Genomic DNA, 23,872 nt, shown 5'->3' with positions numbered 1-23,872 from the left:
ACATAGTTTAGTTTAGTTTACAACATAGTTTATTGTAAATTGTAAACAACTGTTTACAACAACTGTAAACATAGTTTACAATTGGAATGTTCACCATTGGGGAATAGATTCATAACCTACAGCCACCTGCCATAGATATCGCTATCCCAGCCTAAATCTGGCAATTACAACGTCACACACTTATCTAATAGATGATTTATATTACCCCGTACATATATAAATCCCGGTTCTAAACATGTCCTAGACCTTTATACACATTAGTTAGTTTACTTCATTTATTATGCCCCCCATACCCATCTTGTGAGCGGTAGTGGCAAAGAGTTACAGAGACACATAATGGACTCGGGGACTGAACCCTCACAAAATTCATTTAGCTAACCAAGTTACAATCTTGATAAGCTAGTTAGAAAACACATATTTTCTGTATTTAGTAGTTTAATCTTGGCGGGGGAGGCGGCGGCGGCGGCCCACAGATGGCGTCAGCAGCTGTCAGTGACGTCACCAGCCAGGGCTGTGTGTATGTGTGGAGGCTCAACATATCCTCCAATATTCCCCTTAAATGGAGACTCTCTGACGATAACTGTGACCCCGCAGGTAACCAGCACATGTGGCTAAGTACTCCATGGTTGGGGGGAATGATAGTCACGCCATTTAGCCATTTAAGTGGTTGAAATAAGGAGCGTTTGGTGGGGAGGGGGAGTATATTTGGGGGAGATGAATCACTGGGGAGTGAGTTGAGAGAGAGGCAGACCCCAGGGGGATAGTTTATATGTGAACTAGGGATTTGATGCTTAGGATTTGGCTGTCAGGGTGTAGGTGAGGGAGAGAGGGGTGTGAGGGAGAGGGAAGGAGGGTGATAGAGGTGTGAGGAGGAGCCACAAATGGCTCTGGTGATGGGGCGGCGGCGTCCACCTCCTCCCTCTTGTCTCCTTTTTTTTAGACAAATTAAGCTCAAATTAGCAATGGGGATTGGCAGGTGTTCACCATGAGTTAACACCTGCATCCTCGTAATGACAGGTGTTGAGAGGAGTGAGAGTTGGGAGTGTGGCAGAGCTATTGCTATGTGTAAGGGTGCCAGTTGGTCTTTAAGTAATTTACCTGAATTTACCTGAGGGGCCACTAATTATACTAGTGGGCACGACGAGGACAGGAAGCCGGCGGCTCCTCAAAGGTCCCTCCTCACTTCCCCATCATTGAAGGGTACAGGCTAAAGCATGTGTCGGCATTGTGGCAAAGATTGTTATCTAATTGTAAAAACCCGCATATTTTATTAGGCTGTGTTAGGGGGGAATACAGGTAACGTCGTACGCCATTCAGTTCGCAAATGGGCTTTAAAACCTATACGATCTTGCCCAGCTCCACCTAACCGAAACCAAACTAACCAAGCCTAACATGGCCTAACCTAACAACATATACGATCCTAATAATCTGAAAACGAGCTTCGTTGAATTCTATCTGGCTTCGTAAGCTTGGCTTTGGTTGGATGAGGTTAGACTTTAAAACGCTTTTTCAGTCTGTCTTAAGTGCGATGTAATTTGTATGCAAGTGCACTTTATAAGTGAATTGATATAACCAAGAATTATGTGACCAGCATTATTGATTGCATAACCAGCTCAAGTGTTTTATTTTATCAAGAGTAAAGTTGCAGCATTCTGGCAATTTGTAGGGTCCCGGTAGACAGGATAGGCGGGTTCATTCTCGACGCACAATCGAGAATCCCGGGCGGGACAGAAATGGTTGGGCACATTTCCTTTCCCCTAATGCCTCTGTTCACCTACCAGTAAGTAGGTACTCAGGAGTTAGCTTGTTGTGGGGATTGCATCCTGGGCGGGGTCAGTAATTCGAGCCTGGAGAGAATCCTGGATAAAAGCCTGAAGTGTGTCAATAGATTCTGGCTTCCTGTCTTCCGACACGGTGAATTATTATAAAACCATTATCAGAAGCCTCAAAATCTGGTGCCAACAATTATAGTGAAGATGGGGAAAACTACGAGTGTAGGCCAAGGACTGGGCCACAGAGTCATTAAGCCCCAAAATCATCGCAAGGTAACCACAAGGTAGAGCTCACATCCTCAACACAAGTTCAGTGCTCACCCATTCATTCAATCAGCTGCACCCTTTCACTATTTCATTCGACCTCAGTTCATTTAGCACCCATTTGTTACCTAGCAGTAAATAGGTACCTGGGTGTTAGTCAGCTGTCACGGGCTGCTTCCTGGGGGTGGAGGCCTGGTCGAGGACCGGGCCGCGGGGACACTAAAGCCCCGAAATCATCTCAAGATAACCAAGATAACCTCAAGATAACCACCAACAAATGCACACTTTCTGACTATACATCCGTAATGCCTACACCTACAATGACACCAGAATATTGTTTGTGGGAATATTACATTGTTTGACAATATTTTACTTAATTCTTGTTATACCCAAGATCTTTGTTATGAACAAACTCTAAAAGTTTATATAATACAATAATTCATTGTCGGGGGACAGGAAGCCAAAGTGTATTCATACACAGGCTTTTATCGAGGTTCCCCTCCCCGGCCAAATTACTGACCTCGCCCAGGATGGAACTCCACAACAAGTTGACTACTGAGCACCTACTCACTGCTAGGTGAATAGAGGCATTAGGTGAAAGGAAATGTGCCCAACCATTTCTTTCCTGCCCGGGATTTGAACCCAGAATTCTTGATTGTGAGTCGAGAACGAACCCGACTACTGCCGAGGACCCCCCTGTTATATAGCAGTAACTGTGTGGGAAATAGGCAAAATACCCATGTGTCCACGATTGTTCAACATCCTCCTAGCGAGTATAAGAAATATTGCCAGAACAACCGTGGACATCTTCAAGAGAAAACTAGATAATTTTCTTCAAGAAGTGCTGGACCAACTGGGCTGTGGTGGATATGTGTGTGTGCGGGCTGTTCCAAGCAACAGCCTGTTGGACCAAGCTCTCACAAGTCACACCTGGCCTTGGCCTTTGGGAGTAGAACAACTTCCAGAACCCCGTCAAGTAGGTTTCAAGTAGGTGTCTGTTTACTGCTATTTTTTGGTTGATATCTTAGTAAGTATTGTATGTACAACATTTGCTCAGGTGTAATTTTATAGAACGTCGCCTTTAGATTCAAAATACTGCACTGTGCAAGTTTTCGATTAAACTTAATACAGTATTGTCTAATTATTTTTTACCCCACTGAGAATGTCAATAACTTTCTGAAGTTGTCGGGAAACTGCAAATTTATTCTATAGCTGGGCACAAAAGTTGATTTATATATTACGTTGAATATTTTTTACTGTATTTGAAATTGAAATAAGTTTATTGAGGTAAAATACACTCAAAGGGATGAGGTAGCTCAAGCTATTCTCACCCCATTCAGTACATTGTGTTAATACTGTACATACATATACACACATCACAAACAATAAACATATTACCAAACATTCTGAGAGATAAACATATACATTTCCTCCTTTACACAAGTATTACTGTATTTCGAATGACCATATTTTTCTTTGTGCCATTCTAGGTAAATTTGGTAATCTATATTTGAACGGTCATCAGTAACCAGAAGTCATCACTGAAAAATGCCTATAGCACCTGGATTAGTTGCTAGGTAACAAAAAAAATCCAAATCCAAGAAACTCTGTGTATTCAAAATCTAAGATTCTGTGAACAGTCTATGAAAATCCTAAGAAAGGTAAGGTAATTACCAGGGGAAAGCACTAAGCCATTAAGAATAAGACTAATGGCATATAGTCTTAATCTATATATGTAGGCATGTAGTCATATATTAGGGGCGCCAGGTGACTGAGTGGACAGCACGCTAGATATATAGTCTTGTGGTCCAGGGTTCGATTTGCGGCGCCGGCGGAAACGAAAATGGGCAGAATTTCTTTCACCTTGATGACCTTGTTACCTAGCAGTAAATAGGTACCTGGGAGTTAGTTATAACTGTTACGGCTGCTTCCTGGGGGGGAGGGGGGAGAGGAGGTGGAAAAAAAAAATTGATTGACAGTTGAAAGGTGTGACGAAACCCTCAACCCTCGCAAGCACAACTAGGTAAATACTATATAGGACTTGAAAAAAATAAGGATTTAGAATAGGAAGAAGGAAAGGAATGGTGCCCAATTATTGGATGGTTGGAGATTGAACGCCGACCTTCAAGAAGCGAGACAGTCGCTCTACCATCCAGTCCAAGTGGTTGGTATATAATAAATGTCTGAAGGCTAGCACTAAAATATATCGAGCTGTTTCGGGTCACCATAGGCCAAAACCATGTACTGTATCTCTAAATCAATTGAAAATGCCACCAAATATGTCATGCTACCATGCATAATATAAAATCTTATGACTTAAACTGCTTGGTGTACAATATTACATCTTTTGGTTGAAGTACCCTGACTGAGATGCACATTATTATGTACAGCAGCTAAACATATCGCTGTACTATGGGGACACCCTTCTGCCTCAGTTGTCCATTGATTGTATCGAATATCAGCGTTTCCATTCATAGGAGAACCAATGTTGTCCTGCATAACTTACACCATTTGCAACAATATACATCCTTGTCATTGTTATACATAGAAACCACCAAGAAGCCACTGTCTTGACCCAAATGATAGGAAGCAAAACCAAAGTCTCTGTACAACATTCAGGTCTACAGAAGGGCAGGCCAAACCCAAAGCAAGAAGGTAGGATGGGTTTGTGAGATTACATACTATTGATATTTTTACATTTTTGTAAGGTGACTAACATGTGCTGCATTTCGGGCAGGTCCTTTATCTAACATCAGGTAAGGTAAAAAGGTACATTGCAAAACATTACCAAGGCACAAGGTAGGAAACTAAGAGGATGTAATTACATGTAAGTCCTTTTTGGTTTTACTTTTGAATAAGGCATTGGTTGGACAATTTTTTAATTCATTAGGGAGTGAGTTCCATAGACTAGGTCCTTTTATTCGCATGGAGTGTTTGCACTGATTTAGTTTGACTAAATCACATTTTAATTAAAACGGGCACACTTAAACAAGCCCATGTACGACCTGGGAAATCCACATAACAGACTGAGGAGAACACAACCTCTCTGAAGCTTGTGTGAAATGCCGAGCCTACTGAACCTAATGAACATTTGGGGCCGTCACCTGGAGCAGTAACAGAATGAGCAGAGAAACCCATCTAAAAAGTTTTCCCAGTACCTGTACCATTCCTACCCTTAATTTTCCTATATTCTGTAGACAAATTTTAGTGAGTGAAATATAAATTTAATTGTCGTATGATTGGTAGATTGATATCTACCATGAGAACCTGGCTTGAGAGAGATTTCACCAGTCATTTGAATTAACTCCCAGGGCCCTAAACGGTTACAAAGGTAGTGCCATAACCCCGTAACGGTACAATTGAACCAGGTCCAGCTACTGTACTTTCTAAAGCCCAAAGCCCTTTCTTTTACTCACATTTTCCGCGAAGCCATTATGAGAAGCCATTCCAATTGATATTTTAGGAGATATGGTTTCATATCCATTATTATAACAACATTTTAGCACCTTCACTGTATGATAAAAAGAAGCACAAGACTATCATACATTTGTAAAAAATATGATCTGCTGAAAATTATTTAACAATCTAGATTTCACAATAACATCCTTTGGCATTCTGATTTTAATGGAAAAATCTGATATTTTGAAGGGCAAACTGTTGGGCAAATGTGTTCAGATTTGAGAAATGTGTTTTCTGAAGTTCTGTATTTTGGATGGTCCACTGTACAGGCTCTACCTTGTGGTTACCTTGTGATGATTTTGGGGCTCAACATCCCCACGGTCCGGTCCCTGACCAGGCCTCCTGGTTGCTGGACTGGTCAACCAAACTGTTAAACGCAGCTGCTCGCAGCCTGACGTATGAATCGCAGCTTGGTTGATCAGGTATTCTTTGGAGGTGTTTATCGAGTTCTCTCGTGAACACTGTGAGGGGTCAGCCAGTTATGCCCCTAATGTGTAGTGGAAGCGTGTTGAACGGTCTCGGGCCTCTGATGTTGATGTTCAGTACTGTACTAGGTATCAATTTCGTCTTTTTTTAATGGGAACTATTTTTTTATCAATCGCAGGGAAGGAAGAATTGCCAATAAGGTGATACTGTATATTGTTTTAGATTATAAAATATTGTTAAACTAACATGCCTCTGTAAATCTTTGTTTGATTTTACTAATTTAATGTTGTAAATTATGTGAGCCACTTTAAATTATGCTGGACCTTGCTAAAGTGCTCCTTTGTTTATCTTCTTAGAGACTTGACAAACGAAAGAAAAACATTGTAGTGACAGCAGCGTCAAGGGAACTATGCCAAGAATGTTAGTGGCAGTCAAGAATGACTCTGAAGTTCTAATTTAAACCTGAGGTAGTCTGTATCTAGGAAGCAACGGTTTATAAAACTCTTCTTCCTTTCTAGGATAATTGTTGTAAATTAAGAGTTGGCAATTTGCTTTGCGTTTAATATATACAGTATTGTAACAAAGAAAAGTCTCTAGTACTGTACTTGATTTATGCAGTTAAGAGAGATTTATGCTGTGAAGCAAATATTTGTAGGCTGATATTTGGTGTGATAGCTTCACCAGCCATAATTTCTAAAATGCATCCAGGAAAAAAAATTTATTTGTACATTTATTTTACATTTGCCAGAACATTTTATAATGAGCAAAGCTAGTTAATACAGAATACTTGTTTGCACATGTACATGCGTACATATACATTTGGATCTTTTTAAACTTATTCAGTATTTATAATTTTGGACACTCTTGTTTCAGACATTCCCTGAAGGAGTACTGGGGCACTACATGCATTTGTCACATGCCACACAATAAAAACTGGCTGGCAGCTGTTTGAGACTCGGCAACTATTTTTAAGTAGGCTAAGGGAAAGACCGTATTCACACACCTCTCGAATCGTGTAAGGTGCTAAGTGAAAGGTCATGGGACACCGGCATTCGATGATGCTGGTGGAGTCGGCTACAAGATGATGACGTGTAGCTGCAAACTCTGAGCGGGGGAAGTGAACGCAAGCCGAGAGAGGAGCCAAAAGACGGAAGGAAAGGGTAGGGGGTAGGAGAAAATATTTATTGTTTTGAATGACTGCATAAACCGCCAAATTGAGTACATTCGGGCATCCTCTCCTTCCCCTCAACATGTCTGATGATGAGGATAAGCCACCAGCACCACCTGTCAGACTAACTTCCACAAGGTATGCGAAGAGTTTGAATTATATTTTTTTATTGTGTTTAATATTTCTAGTGTACTGTATATATATCAACTTTTGATGCATCATAAAATGTTTATTTTTTACATTTTTACATAAAGTTTGTCACCCCTTGTTACACCACAAATATTTTGTCTAGTGGTCAAGAGTTTGTATTTTGAGCACTTCACTCCATAATTGTCAGTTTTTGTTGTTGTTCGGCATTAACCCTTGCACTGCGCCAGCCGACTTATGAAGGGGGTGTGTTGGTGCGCCAGCCGACATATGTTAGTATATCATAAGATTCGAAACTCCCATGCATACAAGGGGGCGCACATTTGTTTCTTCAGGCCTCCAGTAACCATCCTCAACCTTGAAAAAAGACATCCTGAGGTGCTCACTTTCTTTCTATGGGCTTAGTAATGTGGCCTAGGTTCCTAAGGCCATGGCTTTAGAAACGATCACCATCACCTTGGAACCAGCTTATGTATGACATGATGCAGGGAGTAAAAACCCCAGGGAGTAATGTGCTGGTTAGCAACATGGAGACAACTAATTAGCACTCTGGAAGCTACATTTACTGACTGTGCTACCTCCTGTCACCTGGTGGTGGTAAATCTGACTTTAATTTAGGGCTTGGGTCTAGCTGTTACCATGTTCACCAGGACGGTTGTAATGGTGGCACTCTGGCACTCTTCCCCGGGGCTGTGATCCAGATATACAGTACAGTACTAAGATTGCACATCAGTGACCCACTGCCTCAACTGAGGGGGTTGCAATCACTCCTTTTTTTTCTGAGGATGGACTCTATGCACTATGTCTCTCTTTCTGACTTTTCTGGGTTGTTATGGATATGTGGGTTTGCCGGTCACACCAAGCAATAGCCTGTTGGACCAAGTTATCACAAATCAAGCCTAGGGAGTAGAACTCCTGAAACCCTCTTAGGGAAATTCAAGGTAATTTGTCTGGTGATTCATCATGCAATTTGTCCTGTTGCCACTGTGGTGGTAATTGTGTGCTGATCACTCTTCCCGAGCCTGTGGCTGTCTTCGTAAATCCCATTTTCATGGTACATTGTACCAAGGCTAGGCTTTATTAGCTGATCTGTCAGCAGGTTTGGTTTGGCAAACCTGATATGCATCGAGATTTGCACATCACTATATGCTATCACTGCATTCTTGACTAATAAATACTCTTATGTCTATGGCTCATATTTAGGCTTAGGGTTTTTGGTGGTCTAACTGCCATTGGTGATTCATTATCTATTGAATGGTCTTTGTCCTTGCCAAACCAGTGGGGGTGCATGGGCACCTTTCCAGTTTGAATACATTCTTCTCTGAGCCCTGATCTCCAGCCTTTTCCCATGGGTAAGTGTGTCTATGAGGAAAGGACTGGAAAGTCTAGCATTGACATTATCCTGGTGGTTCAGTTGATTTGTGCCTCTGGAAGTATCCAATGGAAGGCTCATAATGGTGTTTCACTATGCTCAACACCCTATTTTAGTAGCATATTAACTGTACTTAATTGTACACTATTGAAGTATATAAAGTACTGTATCAGCAAGTGTGTTATGCTTATTGTTTAAATTTTGTCAATGTGCTCCAGCCATTTGTGGCTCTGTCATCAATTTTTTCCTTCCCAGGGCAGAACCAGTGATGGCAGTAGACATGCGGCCATTACCGAAGGAACCAGAGTCAGAAAAGAAAAAGCATAAAGGGCATAAAGGGGGCAAGAGGCATAAGGACAGCGACAAACCAAATATTTCCTATCCAACCAACTTTGAACATACAATTCATGTGGGGTTTGATGCCTGCACAGGGGAGTTTACGGTGAGTAGTATTTGATGTGATTTTCCGTCAGTGTGTGTTGGTGAGCAAGAGGGACAGTGTGAGGGTTCATGACTAGTTGGTGTGTAGTGAAGTCACAAGGCTAACTGCTTTATAAAAAAGAAACGTAAATTACCTTGTCAAAATATTCTTGATACAAAATTAGTAGCCGAAAATATATTATTTTATTGGCCAGGCGTGCTGTCATCCACACAACAGATAAAGATCATTAGGTCACAGGTGATTACCAATAACTGACATGTTACCTCTAGTTAGAGAGTAGAACGAGTCATTCAAATCATCTAAAGACATTGTTGTCATTTAACATGCTGTTACTGTTTCACATTTGTTCCTAGACTTTTGCCATGAAACTTTTTCTATCCTATATCGATCTTCTCTTTACCCTGTGTTTGGTGTTTTGCTTAACACTAGCATCATCCAGAAATTTTACTCATTTTGATATTGTCATTGACTTAATTTATCTTAACCTGAATTTTATGGCCTATTGACGTTCAAATCGTGCGTTTTGTGAGCAAGTGTAGCCAAGCACACCGTATGGTTGGCAGGCTTCACTTCCAAGTAGTACCATGCAAAAGTGTGATAAATGATGCCACCTGCACCTCCTTGCATGTTTGTGGTGATATTTTGTGGCCATTATATAATACTGTACCATCATGGAGCAGAAAATGGAAAAAAAAGAGCAGTCAATAATAAAAAGTTAAATTCTGCAGCATACTGGTACTGTGAAAATTCACAGAAAATATTTTTTTCTGAGCTATTGCTTTTGGTTGTTCCATAGGGTAAGATTATGGCCTCTGGACATGGATAATGAACAGTCAGTTTACACTACAGGCACCGATGCCATAGGAAACTTAAAAATGGCCCCTGCATGGTCATTATGGCCCCTGCATGGTCATTATGGCCCCTGCATGGTCATTATGGCCCCTGCATGGTCATTATGGCCCCTGCATGGTCATTATGGCCCCTGCATGGTCATTATGGACCCTGCATGGTCATTATGGCCCCTGCATGGTCATTATGGCCCCTGCATGGTCATTATGGACCCTAGGGATGTCATAGAAATTAGTTTGATTCAACTAGATATGACTAACAGGTTTATTCCATAAAAAAATCTAGATATACAGTAGTTCTCACTTATGATAACCGTACGAGGTCTCCACCTAACAGTGTACTACCTGCTTAGACACCTAATATCTCTGGCTGCCACAATGACATGAGTGTCATTGGGTGTCAATGAGCAGTGTCACTGCCATGATACAATACCAAGACCCATCTGCTCTTCAAATTCTTCCTGACTGTGTACATGGTAAGGTTCACAAGCTGGGAGCTTGTAGATAAGTGTGTGTGTGTGTGTAAAGGCAAGTCTTTGTGTTATTATACCTTGGCCAATGGCTGAGTCCTTGAAGCATCCTCATTTCTTTTGGACTTTTCACAGTGTTCTGGTGCATGACCCATGACATGGGTGTTTACAGTTGTGTATCGAGTCTTTCCAGATATTTTTGCCTTGTTGAAATGAAAAACTATTTGGTACCACCGGGTCTCCTTCACTCCTGGCTTACCTTCTTTTTCCTTTGTTGGTGGTAGATAAGGTTATGAGCAAGTCTAAATGCTTGCACCATGGCTGCCAGGTTGTGCCTTAAATCTTTGCATTGGAGGCAGTGTATCTGGTGATCTATTTTAAGGTCTGTGAACCTCAAGGCAGTTTTCCAGCCGTAATGTTGGACATAATGACCCCCAACAATATGTCAAGCGGTAATACTATTTGGTGAACTGTGTCAGGATTTCAGATGCTTTTTTTTTTGTGTTTTGTTTTTGTTTTAACCCAAATGACCATCAGTGAAACTTACTTTCTGCATTTTTCCTGCTGAGCACATGGTCATTTTCACCCTAGGGTCTGCAACATGACATGTTTGGGAGGACGCTTTGTTCGAGCCCTCGTCTTGGAGAACAGCTTAGGGTAAAGTTTCCGGTCATCGTGCACTTAGTTACTTTTTATGTGTTTGTAAGCTCATTAAACATACTTTAAATAACTATTTGGAAAACACTAAGGTATGGATAGAAAGTGGCGATGTTTATCTAAAAAAAAAATATAACCATAATCTTGTCTGTAGATGCAATACTTACTGTGATATTAACAAAAATGAGGGTGGTCAACCCTTTGGTGTGTGTGCGCCAAGTGGCCGACCACCTCAGTTACACTACTAATCTACCAGGTAAGTATATCAACCATTTCTGAACTGTGTTACCATTTAGTAAGTTTCCTTAGGCAAGGTCCTGCTCTTTCTATGGACAAGGCTAAATGCATTTAGGGCAGGTAGACCTTTTCCTAGCGCAAGGGAGCCACGGTGTTACACTGGGAAAAGGGATCCACAATGTTACCCTGGGACAAAAGAGCCACAGTGTTACACTGGGACAAGGTAGATACAATGTTACACTGGGACAAGGGAGCCACAGTGTTACACTGGGACAAGGGAGACTGGAGAAGACTGTGCTCATCAAAATGGTCTTCAGAAGGCTCATTCATCTACATTCATTCTGCTTCCTGGGGGTGGAGGCCTGGTCGAGGACCGGGCCGCGGGGACACTAAAGGCCCGAAATCATCTCAAGATAACCTCAAGATCAAGAAGACATTGCCGAGGAGGACTCTGGTAATTACTAGCTGGCCTGTTTGGTTGCTATGCCCCCCCCCCCCTCTCAATTGCCACCAGATGTCACCATCAACCTTCATGTTAACAAGGTAGCCAGGTTCTGCCTCTTTACTATCTCTCTCTTACTTTCATTATTCACATTAGGATGACAAAGATATACATATTTTAGTTAAGTGAACATTTAGTATTCTTAGATACTGTGTATTGATTTTTTGCATTGTGCTATTATTATTATTCTTATTATTTTTTGCACCTGACACCCACATTTGCATTCAGCATTCGTACTGTTGGGTAAAGCGTTGTTCACTACCCGAGATGTGGGTAGTGATTCTGCTGGAATCTTGGACTTGCTGTCTGCAAGTCCAAGATTCCAGATTCTGCTGCAATCTTGGACACTGCTGCTAATGCGAGTGCTGAAATTTTGGCACTGGAAGTTTCAGTGTTTCAGGACTTTTGTAACCTGGCAAAGATGGTTAACTTTCAGGGTTGTCATCTCTGGTGCTTTTCCTTGCGGCTCTGGCTTGAGGCTGGCCCTTTGTACTGGACACCCTTGGGCATGGGGGGCCCTGACAGCTGAGTGGACAACACTCAGGATTCATAATCCTAAAGTTCCAGGTTCAATCCCTGGTGGAGGCGGAAACAAATGGGCAGTTTTTTTCACCCTGATGCGCCTGTTCACCTAGCAGTAAATAGGTACCGGGAAATTATACAGCTGTTATGGGCTGCTTCCTGGAGGGTGTGTAACAAAAAGGAGGCCTGGTCAAGGACCGGGCCGCGGGAACGCTAAGCTCCGAGATCATCTCAAGATAACCTCAAGATGTACCTTGGGATGCTAATAGCATGTCCTTGGTCCTGGAGAGAGAGTATCCTGAATTCCTGTGTGTGTGTGCCCTGGATCCCAGAATGATTAATTTTGCACAATTTGTTTTCACACATCAAAGGTATTTAAGCTCATAAACCATTTTACCATTCCTCCATTACCATAATTTCATGGAACTTTCCTCAGAACCACCATTACTTTTATTCACATTCACCACTAATAACCTCTTGTACCAACTTTTAACTAATCTATACTGTAATATGTCTACCTACTACTGCTAGAGGTGCTGCGTGCATCCAATTTTATGCACTGTACACCTTTATTCCTGTTATGCACCAAGTTCATACCCTTCTCAAAATGGGTCCTATAGCACAGTGGTCTACATCCTTGTCTCACAACCAAGAAACCCCGGGTTCACTTCCTGTGTTGGGCATGTTTACCGTCACCTGATGCCTTTGTTTGGCTAGCAGTAAGTAGGTATCTGGGAATTAATCAGTGGTTATGGAGGAGGTTGTGAGAGGGGGTGGAGAGAGGAGAATGGATGAGAGGGGCAGAAGGGAAATGAGAGGGGGATGGGGGAAGGGAGATGGGAGGAGGTATGGGGGAAGAGAAATGGGAGGGGGGATGAGGGAAGGGAGATAAGAGAGGCGTAGGAAATCACAGTGCAGCTGCATACCCCCCTCCCCTTCCCATCTAGTTCATCTATAATTTTTGTACTCTCTAAAGAATAATCACAGGTCTCTTGTACTCATGTATGGTGCAGTGTTGTCTTTTTTGCATTGGCTCCAAAATTTCCACATCCATTTCTTTAATTTTTAGCTGCCTTACTCAGTTGTTTTCCAGTACAAGATCTTACTAACACCGATTTAGTATCATGCTCTGTCAGGGAATGCCAATATTTGGCATGTGTGTGTGCAGTAGAAAAGTTTTCAAAATGTCTTTGCTGTATCATATTGGTGGTTTGGAGGCGCTAGAAAATAATACTCGATCCTCTCCAGAATGACATCAGAAAGCATTATCGTGTACAAGTCGATCCCTTGTCAAGTGTTTTTGGCATTGTGAAACTTGCCAGTAAACGGTGAATAACCCTCGTATTGCTGGTGATAGTTCTGTTCACTGATGGTGAGGGAGATGATAGCCACTGCATGGCTAGCAGTAGTGGTGATGCTACGTCACCAACCTTCCCAAGGCTCATGCGGCATCTCTTGAAAGATGGATTAAGACATTCCTACTCCTCCAAATTCAGGCGTGTAGCTGTGGTGTCCATGGATATTGTGCTAGAGGGCATGCTGGTTCTCACTGTTGTGGTGTGCTTGCTGCAACAGCTGTTGCCAATGACGCTCGAGTATAGGTTACTGATGAAAATTCTGTACCAAGTTTTTCTCAGTTTGTTGATACAGATTCATTACCTTTGGCAATACGTAATTGGGTCAGTGAGCTTCATGCTCTGCTCTGTTTCCTGGAATTATTTATTCTGGTCATCAGGGTGCTTTTGTGCATTTTCATTCCAATCCGTCTGTCAGAACTTAGACTTGAACATTATGAATGAGCCAATTGTGGTTCAGGCTTGTTTTATCCTTCTCATCATGCCGTGTGCCTGGTGGTGGTTGCTTTTCTTACTGCATTGCCTGTTGGATTTTGTTCACCAATCCTCTTGCCATTTTATCATGCACTAAGGGGACTGTTGCCCAGCTGTTTCAGAGCATAGCCAAGCTGAATTAGCCAAAGGTTTAAAGTAGGGTCTACGATCTGAAGTGTGAGAAACAGAAGTCGTTCTTCTCGAAAGTGTCTTGTGCCGATGTCAAAGCTTGAGGGTTTTGGACATTCACACATATATAAATGCAATATCTGACTTCATTGTGGGCTAGATTCGGTATTTCTCCAGTCTTCTTAACACCAGTATGCACTAGCAGGGTACAGATTTAAGTTACTGCGCCAATACAGAATGTTAACCTACCCTGACTGAAACAGCTACTAACAAGAAGTCAATAGAATCTTTGTCATAGTGCAGAACCAAGTGTACTGGCTCAGAAAAGTGCTCTTCATAAATAATCAAAGCCTGATTTTGGTGCTGGCTGTAATTATTTCTGCATATACTGGTACTTCGTATACACCTAGAGCTTCCTCACATTGAAATTTGTTCACTGGTCTTCTTAGTGTCTCTTCTGTAGATATATTTTGTGGTGTTCTGTCTTGCACTCTTCCTCCACCAACTAAACTAATCATCCTCACAGTTTCACTTCTTGAATTAGTTTCACCCATCAAGCTTTCAGACGTATTCTTAACCTAATTGTAATTTTTTCTTCAATGCTTAACATCAATTCTTCTATTAGGTATGATTTTAATTATGGTGGAATGGGTTTGCTCAATTAAGATAAGTTGGCAATTTAAAAGTAAGATTTTAACTAGTTGAATCAGAGCTGCTTTGGAAAGTAGGAGAGTGAAACAAACAGTGATGAAAGTTGGTAAAAGGGAAGTAATGAAACATAACATGGCAGTAACAATTGAACAGGAATTGAGTTTGATATTTGGCAGGCCACAAGCTGTTGCAGTTCTGAATGTTACAATACAAGAATGATCAGGTTGAGATAGATTGGGATTTTATTTGTTCAAAGTGGTACAGTTGTATTTCTATGGTACTGTACTATTTATTCAAGTGGTCGTACTTCTCGGACTTTATTTGTTCAAGAGTTAGTACTTCTAAAGATAACTATTTTAAACACGTTGATTAAAAAGTACACCGTGTAATGGCTTTCTTTTCATTATAAATTACTGCACTTTGGCGGAGACTTAAATGTTAGTACACATTGGAAGAGAATTCGAGATATAGAGGGCTGCAGGTTTGGTAAGAAGTGAACATCGTTGGTAAACAATGTAGCTTCACGGGTCTGTCTTGGTTTCTAGCATGAATTTTGAACTTCTAGGGCGGGCCTTTCATTTATTCCAATGTGACTGTGTTGATTTTCTTCTAGGCGATTATTTTGTTGTATACCACAATCTTGCAATATTACTATTGACTCCTGAACATGATGTGCATGGAAATTTGATTTTCTTTATTTTAGCCAGTATGTTAATGAATGCATTGATATTTATTTTAGCAGCAGGTCCCAAAACTAATACCTATGTCCTTTTATTTGGGTCTTCATGATCAAAACCCTTTGTAAGTAATGTTTAGATGACATTAAACTTCTCATTTAGCAAATTAATAACGTATGTAGGCAGACCAATAGTTATTATCACAATTCAATTGAAGTAATTTTTCTAATTTTTGGGAAAATGTTTTGTAGGGGCAAAATAACTGTTCAAGTTTTCAATAGATCAGTACCTTTCCTTCCTAACAAATTTTTGATCTAAAATTTAGGTGCGAGATTTAGGACCTTTTAAGAGCGATGAAGAATGAGGCTCCTGTAATCGCGGCAAATATGCAATGATTAATTTTTGTTTAATTTGTATTGCTATTTTATCAGACAAGTTTATTTTGAAACATTTCTCCAGCTTTACAGAATGTGTATATTCCTGAATATGTTTTTATATGCATTTGTTCAATGTCAAAATGGATATTAGAACCAGATAACATTTCTTTTGCAGACTGTCATGAATAAGTTGAGTGTTTTATTTTTTAAGCTACTAATAACTTTCCTTATTTTAAGAGCTATCTTGAATTATGTTGAATGCATAGACATTATTAAGATAACAAGTGGTATGTCATATGGCTAATGAATCGGTTTGCTTGATTGAAGAGTTATTATTTGTCATCAGTAATGGACAGCCTGAAATTTTATTTAGCAAAAGCAGGGTATCCTCAGCATGAAAGAAAAAAAAATTCCGGGTACACAAAATAGGGCAGAAATAATTGACAGTTTCTAAGTGGAATTTCTGGCCAAAGTCATGCAAGACTGCATGTTGTTCAAGCCCACTGTGGTCAACACATTGCATTAGGGGCTCCCAATACCAGAAGCCATTTTTTTATTTGAAAACTCAGAATCTACAGAGCTTCACAGCTCATCTTTACATTTATTAAACATTAACTTTTTTTCAAACTGCTCATCTTCATGCTTATTTAAACCTCCCCCTCGTATCTGTGGGGACATTTCACAGATGCATAATACTGTACTGTAATTATTTCGTAACACCTTTTGGCCCATGCTTCTGTCATCTCTGCTAAATCAGTGGATCAGCGCCTTAATTTGCTCTCAAAAGGATTTATGGTGACGTGTCGAGGTTTAGGTGCTTAAGGCTCAACATGCAGATGTGATCCCTTTTTTTTTCTTTCATGCAGCCTACAGGGGACCATAGCAGTTGCCAGGTGCACCTTCCATTTGTTTGCTTGTGTCCCAGCTTGGCCATTCTATTGAGTGCCACTTCATTATGTCTGGCTATTCTGATCACATGCCGTGTCATCCACATGGCTCTGCTGCTCAGAGGTCAAGTCATTATGTGGGGCTTCTAATTACTTTTAATTTATTCTTTTCTGAAACAAGCAGGGCTTTCCAGTTCTTTAACTATTTTTAGAGGATGAATGACATGAACTTTCAAAATAATTAGTTTTGTAAATAAATTTATATACAGTGAACATTCTCAGCACTTGTATCAAATATGTGTGTGTACTTTTATAATCTTTACTTAATGAATTAATCACTATAACACAGCTTGACAGTGTTTTGTTCCCTTCTCTTATAAGATGCGCAATAATCTCTTTTGACAGGCTAGCATCTTACTAAGAGAAATTACCACTGGAACATTGCTACACCAAATAAATACTAAACTTTTACATGAGAAACAAAAAGTGTGATCACGTTTTGACCACTCGTGGACCGTTACTCGGTCTCAACTTGATAATGGTCCAAGAGGGTCTGAAATGAGAAAATCATTAGGTGCCATGAGGAGGATTCGAATCTGGGATGCAACCGAATCCCACGGTGCAGTGCTTTAGACCATGTGGTGGTGTAGTGGTCTAGGGCATGTGCTTCCTGTGAGAGAGAGTTCGAATCCTCTTCACGGCTCCTACCGATTTTCTCGTCGATACATAGTATTGATGGGATTTCATTGTGCGTGGACTAAAATGTTGTCACACTGTTTCTCATGTGTGAGTTTGATGCTGATCTTATTCACTTAATTTATCATTATTTATCCATGATTATATTTTCTTTATCTTTTTTTTTGTATACCAAGATGCACAGTCTAACTACAACTTTATATTTTTTTTTTTTTTTTCTGCACCCTATATAAACATATTCATAAGTAATATATTAGTTGTTATAAATATAGAAAGCCCTGTATGTTTCAAGGAACAAAATATTATATGTGCACATCCCGCTTCTTATATTCCAAAGCACGTTTTGCTTTTTTTCTAATTAGTCTTTGATGTTGCAGTACTTTGGAGGAAAATCTAATCTCTCTTGTATTACTCTTGAGAGTTATTTATTTTTCCTTTATTTACAAGTTACTGGGGTAAGAGGTTGCAATGTTCTCAATAGTGATAGTAGGCTATACAATTTCTATGTTGTGCATACGTTGTGTTCCTGTTAGATACCGAGAGTGCTTTCGTGTTCATCGAAAGACGAAGGAGTGTGACTTGTGCCAGATGAAAAAATGAACCAAAGTTGTTTAGACGGTGAGAACGTACCGACACCAGTCGTACATGTTCTGTCAAAATTCAAACTCATCGGACGATAGTAATCATGTCTTTAATTATTTATTGTTGACTTTTGATAAATTGAAGTTATCTTTCATTTACCCCCCATGTATTAGCCTTCTTAAGAAAGAATAATTGGTAATATGATGGTCATATATGACACAAATTTACCTTATTTGCTTTAAAATTTGAGCTCGCTCTTGTCTCCCATTTTGAGCTCCAAAACCATATTATGAGCAGACACACAGGTCAGAGCATGGCTATGGTGTTCTGTTAGTTAATTGGCAAGTGACAAATGGCACAGCATCTCAAGTAATTGGTCAAGAATTGCCACAAGTTGGCTTGAGGATGTAGGATGTGTATGTGTTAGTGTTGATCAGAGTAGTACTAGAATGTGCTCAACATTCACAGTTGTGTCTGCACTTGGCTGTTTGTATACATTTTGACAACCCTTCAGATATTTGACTGAACTTTTGATATACTGTATTTTCAATTTGCTTTCTTCTTATTGTTAATAATAGCAGCATAGTAATAACTTTTTCATCACTTGTGAGAAAATGTACTTTTCTTGATAATATTGACTAAAATTTTTTAGGATCTTGCAAATTGTTTAAATCAACGATGCTTCAATGTATTTTAATATTTATTGACTTTAAGCAACAATGCATTTTTCTGGTTTTCAACTTTTATTCAATCTTGCATTTCAATTATCTTTTCTTAAATGTTCATTTATATATATATGATCATATTTATTGTTAAATTTGATCTTTAGGGCATGCCGGATTCCTGGACGAAACTACTGTCCATATCCAACATTAGTAAACAGGAGCAAAAGAATAACCCGCAGGCCGTACTCGATGTCCTTAACTATTACGATGCCTCCACCAAAGAACACCAAACTTCCAAGTTCATGACTGTTACGAAGAATGTCGGTAAGGAGATTAGTGTTATGGTACGTCGTATGCTAGTTGTCTTTGGCCAAGATTTTGGTGCCTTGGGTTTACTATATTTACTCTGAAACAATTAAGAGTTTACATTCAGGTTTACACAGTGTAAGGGGTATTACTCTGAATTTAATTTCAGTTGGACTAATAACCCAACCTATACACCTGAACGGAAAGCGACGACGTTTCACTCAAGTAGTGACAAGAGTTGGAAAGTCACTATAAGGGACAAGGGAAGGTGTGGTGAAAGGAGGAGAGGAGTAATTGGAAAAGTAAAGCGACCAAAATTTGAGTTAATTTTATTTAATTTTAGATGTGTGGGGGGGGGGGTCAGGTTATTTTTTGCAGTCACCAATTAAATCAATTATTGTGGTTTAATCTCTGCATACCAATGTTTCTAATGGATTCATCTTTGTGGTGTAGTGGAATCGGAAATGCACTCATGAATTTGAGTAGAATAGGTAACATAAATTTTCCAATCAAATTTCTAGAATGGTGTGGTGAAATTTTCTTTTCCACTTTCCTGGGAGTAGAAACTTAATATTTTGAGTACCATATTTAGTGGCTCATATTACACCTATTTTCTTGAAAAAAAATACTAAAATATAATACCGCAGCCAATGGACAAAAGCTTCAACTTTCCATTGTCACAGAATGAACATTCCATTGTAGTGCAGACCAAATCTTTTGTAAGATTGCTTGTGATCAACATTAGTATTGTAGGCGATGAGTCACAATAACGTGGCTGAAGTATGTTGACCAGACCACACACTAGAAGTTGAAGGGACGACGACGTTTCGGTCCGTCCTGGACCATTATCAAGTCGATTGTGACTTGAGATTGAGATTGAGTGATCACAATCGACTTGAGAATGGTCCAGGACGGACCGAAACGTCGTCGTCCCTTCAACTTCTAGTGTGTGGTCTGGTCAACAACATTAGTATTCATTCTTGACAAATTTAACCTAATATGCTCTGTGAGGGTTTTCAAATTCAAATAAGTCAATTATGACTACAGTGATTTGTTTCTATTATTGACGTATACAAGTGCAGATGACGAGTCACAATAACGTGGCTGAAGATATGATGACCAAACCACACACTAGAAGATGAAGTTGCCATGATGCCCACAACATGGCAAAAGTCAGAACTTGGCGTAGCCTGGGCCTAACTTGGGTCGCTGTAATTCCCAAAAGTGCAGCCCTATGTCTACAAGTGCTCTGTTCCTGTCTACCTTTAGCAGGCTGCCTGCACTCATAATGATCAGACATAATCATGTCATAAAACAGCTACATGTTATAATTAAGTCATAATCAGGTTATGATAAGGCTTGTCTTAAGATGTCTAAAGTATAGCCAGCATCCCAGCATTGTCAGCCATCTAATCAGCCTGCTTCACCGATTGTTTTTTTCTATTATAATAAAAAGATTGACCTAAACCAAATCTTAGTCTGTGAAGATCAACTTGGCTCTCTGAATTGATCAGGATTCCTTGCTCAAGGGTTATCACCTTCAGTCAGCCCTCTGAGTGCCATTGGAGATACTAGTAGAGTAGTTTTATTTGTCAGATAGAGGTTTGGCACTACGGTGAGTTGTATCTATGACTCCCTAGTTGATTTCTTGGTTGAGGTCCAGGCCAGAGCTGACTACACCTTGTCATTTTGCCAGAATGTGTGATGCATACTCTTTCAACCCTCATGATACACACTACAATGTTCTCAGCTTGTCATAAACACTTGGTGGAGGCCAAAACTGTCAGTAGTTTCAAAGTGTTGTATGACAAAGAATACTGGGAAGACGGGACACCACGAGCGTAGCTCTCATCCTGTAACTACACTTAGGTAATTGTGTGACATTCTGGAATCCTGATCCCACTGGGTCTTTTGTATTTACCAGCTTCTTTATGAGATAAGAAGGTGTTGAGGATTTAATATACACAGGTGTCTCAATGTTGTCTCATCTCTTCCTTCATATGAACAGCCCGTTCATACAGTGCGTGCACATTCCTTCCACCTTGTACTTTGAGCCATACCTAATTCTATCGTAACTCTTGGGTCACAACAATAGTTGCGCAAGTGTTGAGGGGAACTTAGATAATTAAAAAAACATAAATTAAAATTTTAGTAAATGTAGGGAGATCATGGCACCACAGATATATATCCTTGTATAGTCATGACAACCTTTTTATCCTATATATCTCTTGAAATTCTGGAAAAATTTTGGATGTAACATTCCGTGGCACAAGCAAATATGGTGATTAACATCAAATTGACAAGAGATGTGAATGCAATTACTGTAATTGTTTCAATGTGATCTATATTTCATTTACAGTCCTGTATATTACAAACAAAAATATTTTGCAGACCCATCACCCAGACCGAGTTTTCAGGGAGGAGTCAACATTGGTTACCCAGCAACTCCGTCGCCTCACAAAATATCAGATGCCTCGTCTGGGTCTCCTTCTACTCCTGAAACTTGCTCGGAAGTCAGTGTAAGTTTATGCACACACCATTTTCTTATTTTTCTTAAGCCACTGTTTTACTTAACTATTGGATACCAGCTTAGATCATATAATGTTTTTTATGGTTTATCTGGGCTGGCTCCTGTCACAATTTTTTGTTTCTAAGTATGGTATGAGGAGAGTGGGTTTTGTTTAAAAATCCTTTGTTACAGTATCTGGATTTGACATTTTTGGCTATTAGTGCCTTATAAAATGCTAATCTTTGTTTTTATACTTATTAAAAAATCTGTATTTAGAAGAATTTTGAACATTTTGCACAGTAATGCCCAAAAATATTTATTGCACATATTTAAGTTTTATAATTTTTTTATTCACCTGTGTTCATTTTGTTTTATATGAATTGTACAAGAAATATGTCAAATTAAGGTGTAACTGTCCAAATTTCAGGAAATGATATCATTACTAAATTGGCAGGTTCCTGAAGAGGAGGAGGAAGAGCCCCCACCTCCTCCTATAGCAACTAGACCAGAACGTACAAAATCTATTTACACTAAACCTGTTGAAGATGAAGCCAATGCAAATGGAGCCGCTTTGGATAGCAATCGAAATCCACAAGCTACAAGTATTACCCCAGCACCAGTGCCACCACCAACACCTCCCACAACAAATACGAGGTTTGTGTGTGTGCAATTACCGAAGTGAAGTTACAGGATGAGAACTGAACAAATCCACAAGGGCCGTGACGAGGATTCGAACCTGCGTCCGGGAGCATCCCAGACACGGCCTTAATGCTCCCGGATGCAGGTTCGAATCCTCGTCACGGCTCTTGTGAATTTGTTCATTTGATGCATCACGTTAGTGTGATCTCTGTGTGTAAGGAGGAGAACTATATATCGCTTGTGGTGTCTGTCTTTTCATTACTCTGTCGTACAAAGCTATGAAACTACTGACGGTTTTGGCCTCCACTACCTTCTCACTTAGCTTGTTCCAACTGTCTCCTACTCATTTTGCAAAAGAAAACTTTTTAATAATTTTTCAGCAACTTTGTTTCCTTAGCTTGAATCTGTGTCCTCTTGTTCGTGTGTGTGCACATGTGTGTGTTTGTTGTTTTTGTCTCAGTTAAAACATATAGTTATTGATTCCCAGTGTTTGAGCCTTCAGGAATTTGAAGAAGTTATCATGACTCGGTGTGTGGCAATTACTGTTCAAACCACGCCTTGTTGGCACTGTTTAAGTAACAGAACCTAGAGCAACAATCAGCCTTAGTTATGAAAACTTGTTCTTGTTAATGTTAAGCTTAGCCCACTTGGTGATCCTTGCAATAAGCTCAAGGATTATAATTGTTCACTCATCACTTGGGATCTCCCTTATTGGTTAGTGGATTCATGCCTCAGGAATCCACTAGATAAGGGTGTTCGTTAATGGTGGAGTTTAGTTAGAGAATTTATTTCAATGTGGTCAGTGTATTAGGAAAAAGCATCAGTGAGTTATTATTAAAGTAAATTAGTGTTTATGTAAACACAAGATGTGTAAACATTAGGTTTATTTACATTAATCTATTTATATGCTAACAAAGGGGGTTGGCATTATGATTTGGAAGTGTCAAGCAAGACTTGCCAGTAACAATTTGGAATAGAAGAATGTTCAAGTTCAATAGAGGAACTTTACTGGTTTGTCACTGACTGCCTTGTTCACAACTAAAAGTATATCAACAAGACAATGGGATTGAATTTAACACTTGGCCAAATGTTGTCTCCAGTAATATTCTCGGCAATTGAGGAGGAAACATGAAGAATCTGGGAAAATATCAGTCGATAGTATCATGTGTAGTAAATTAATGTTGACTGTTCTTTTAGCTTCTCTGAAAAGTCTCAGATATATGTAATGTGAGCACACACACACACACACACGTATCCCTATAGCTAATAGTGGTAAAAGTATTAAGAGATAACATGTGGCATTACTATTCTCTCAAAATAGTAGCTGGTAAGCTTGAATGGGCTTTCAAACCCTATAGATGCAAGTACACCATCTTCATCTTGGTAAGTCTAGTTACATGCAATACAGCAGAACATGTAGTTGAGTCGGGCATACTCGCTTTAACATGGTGCAAAATCAACAATAACACCTAAGTTATAACTTGAGTTCAGTAGATGTACTTGGGGTTATGATGTACTCACAAAACTAACAGACATGATATGAATGTTAAGAGATGTAATAAGCTTGCCAGGTACAGAAGGTTAGGAAGCAAGGCATGAAGAGTTAAATCTTGCTCCATTAATAGCCAGTATACTCACA

General features: G+C 39.9%; 1 protein-coding gene across 4 annotated transcripts in view; it reads left to right on the top strand.

Moving 5' to 3' along the window:
• Positions 1–455: 455 nt before the first annotated feature.
• Pak (serine/threonine-protein kinase PAK 3-like protein) overlaps positions 456–23,872 on the top strand; it is a 41,934-nt gene continuing 18,517 nt past the window's right edge. For 2 of the 4 annotated variants that reach the window (XR_011223902.1, XM_069310035.1), the window contains exons 1-6: positions 456–594; positions 6,795–7,227; positions 8,864–9,050; positions 18,944–19,103; positions 21,477–21,604; positions 22,022–22,248. Coding sequence is in view for 3 of the 4 variants with exons in the window: in XM_069310035.1 (XP_069166136.1) it covers positions 7,172–7,227; positions 8,864–9,050; positions 18,944–19,103; positions 21,477–21,604; positions 22,022–22,248 (758 nt within the window). In the remaining variant the exon portion in view is untranslated. The remainder of the gene's footprint in view (positions 595–6,794; positions 7,228–8,863; positions 9,051–18,943; positions 19,104–21,476; positions 21,605–22,021; positions 22,249–23,872) is intronic. The other 2 variants (XM_069310036.1, XM_045760181.2) reach the window with 2 other exon arrangements.

The sequence above is a fragment of the Procambarus clarkii genome, chromosome 66 (genome assembly GCF_040958095.1).
Source record: "Procambarus clarkii isolate CNS0578487 chromosome 66, FALCON_Pclarkii_2.0, whole genome shotgun sequence".
NCBI classification, from domain to species: domain Eukaryota; kingdom Metazoa; phylum Arthropoda; class Malacostraca; order Decapoda; family Cambaridae; genus Procambarus; species Procambarus clarkii.
This window is presented reverse-complemented; position numbering and strand designations above follow the sequence as displayed.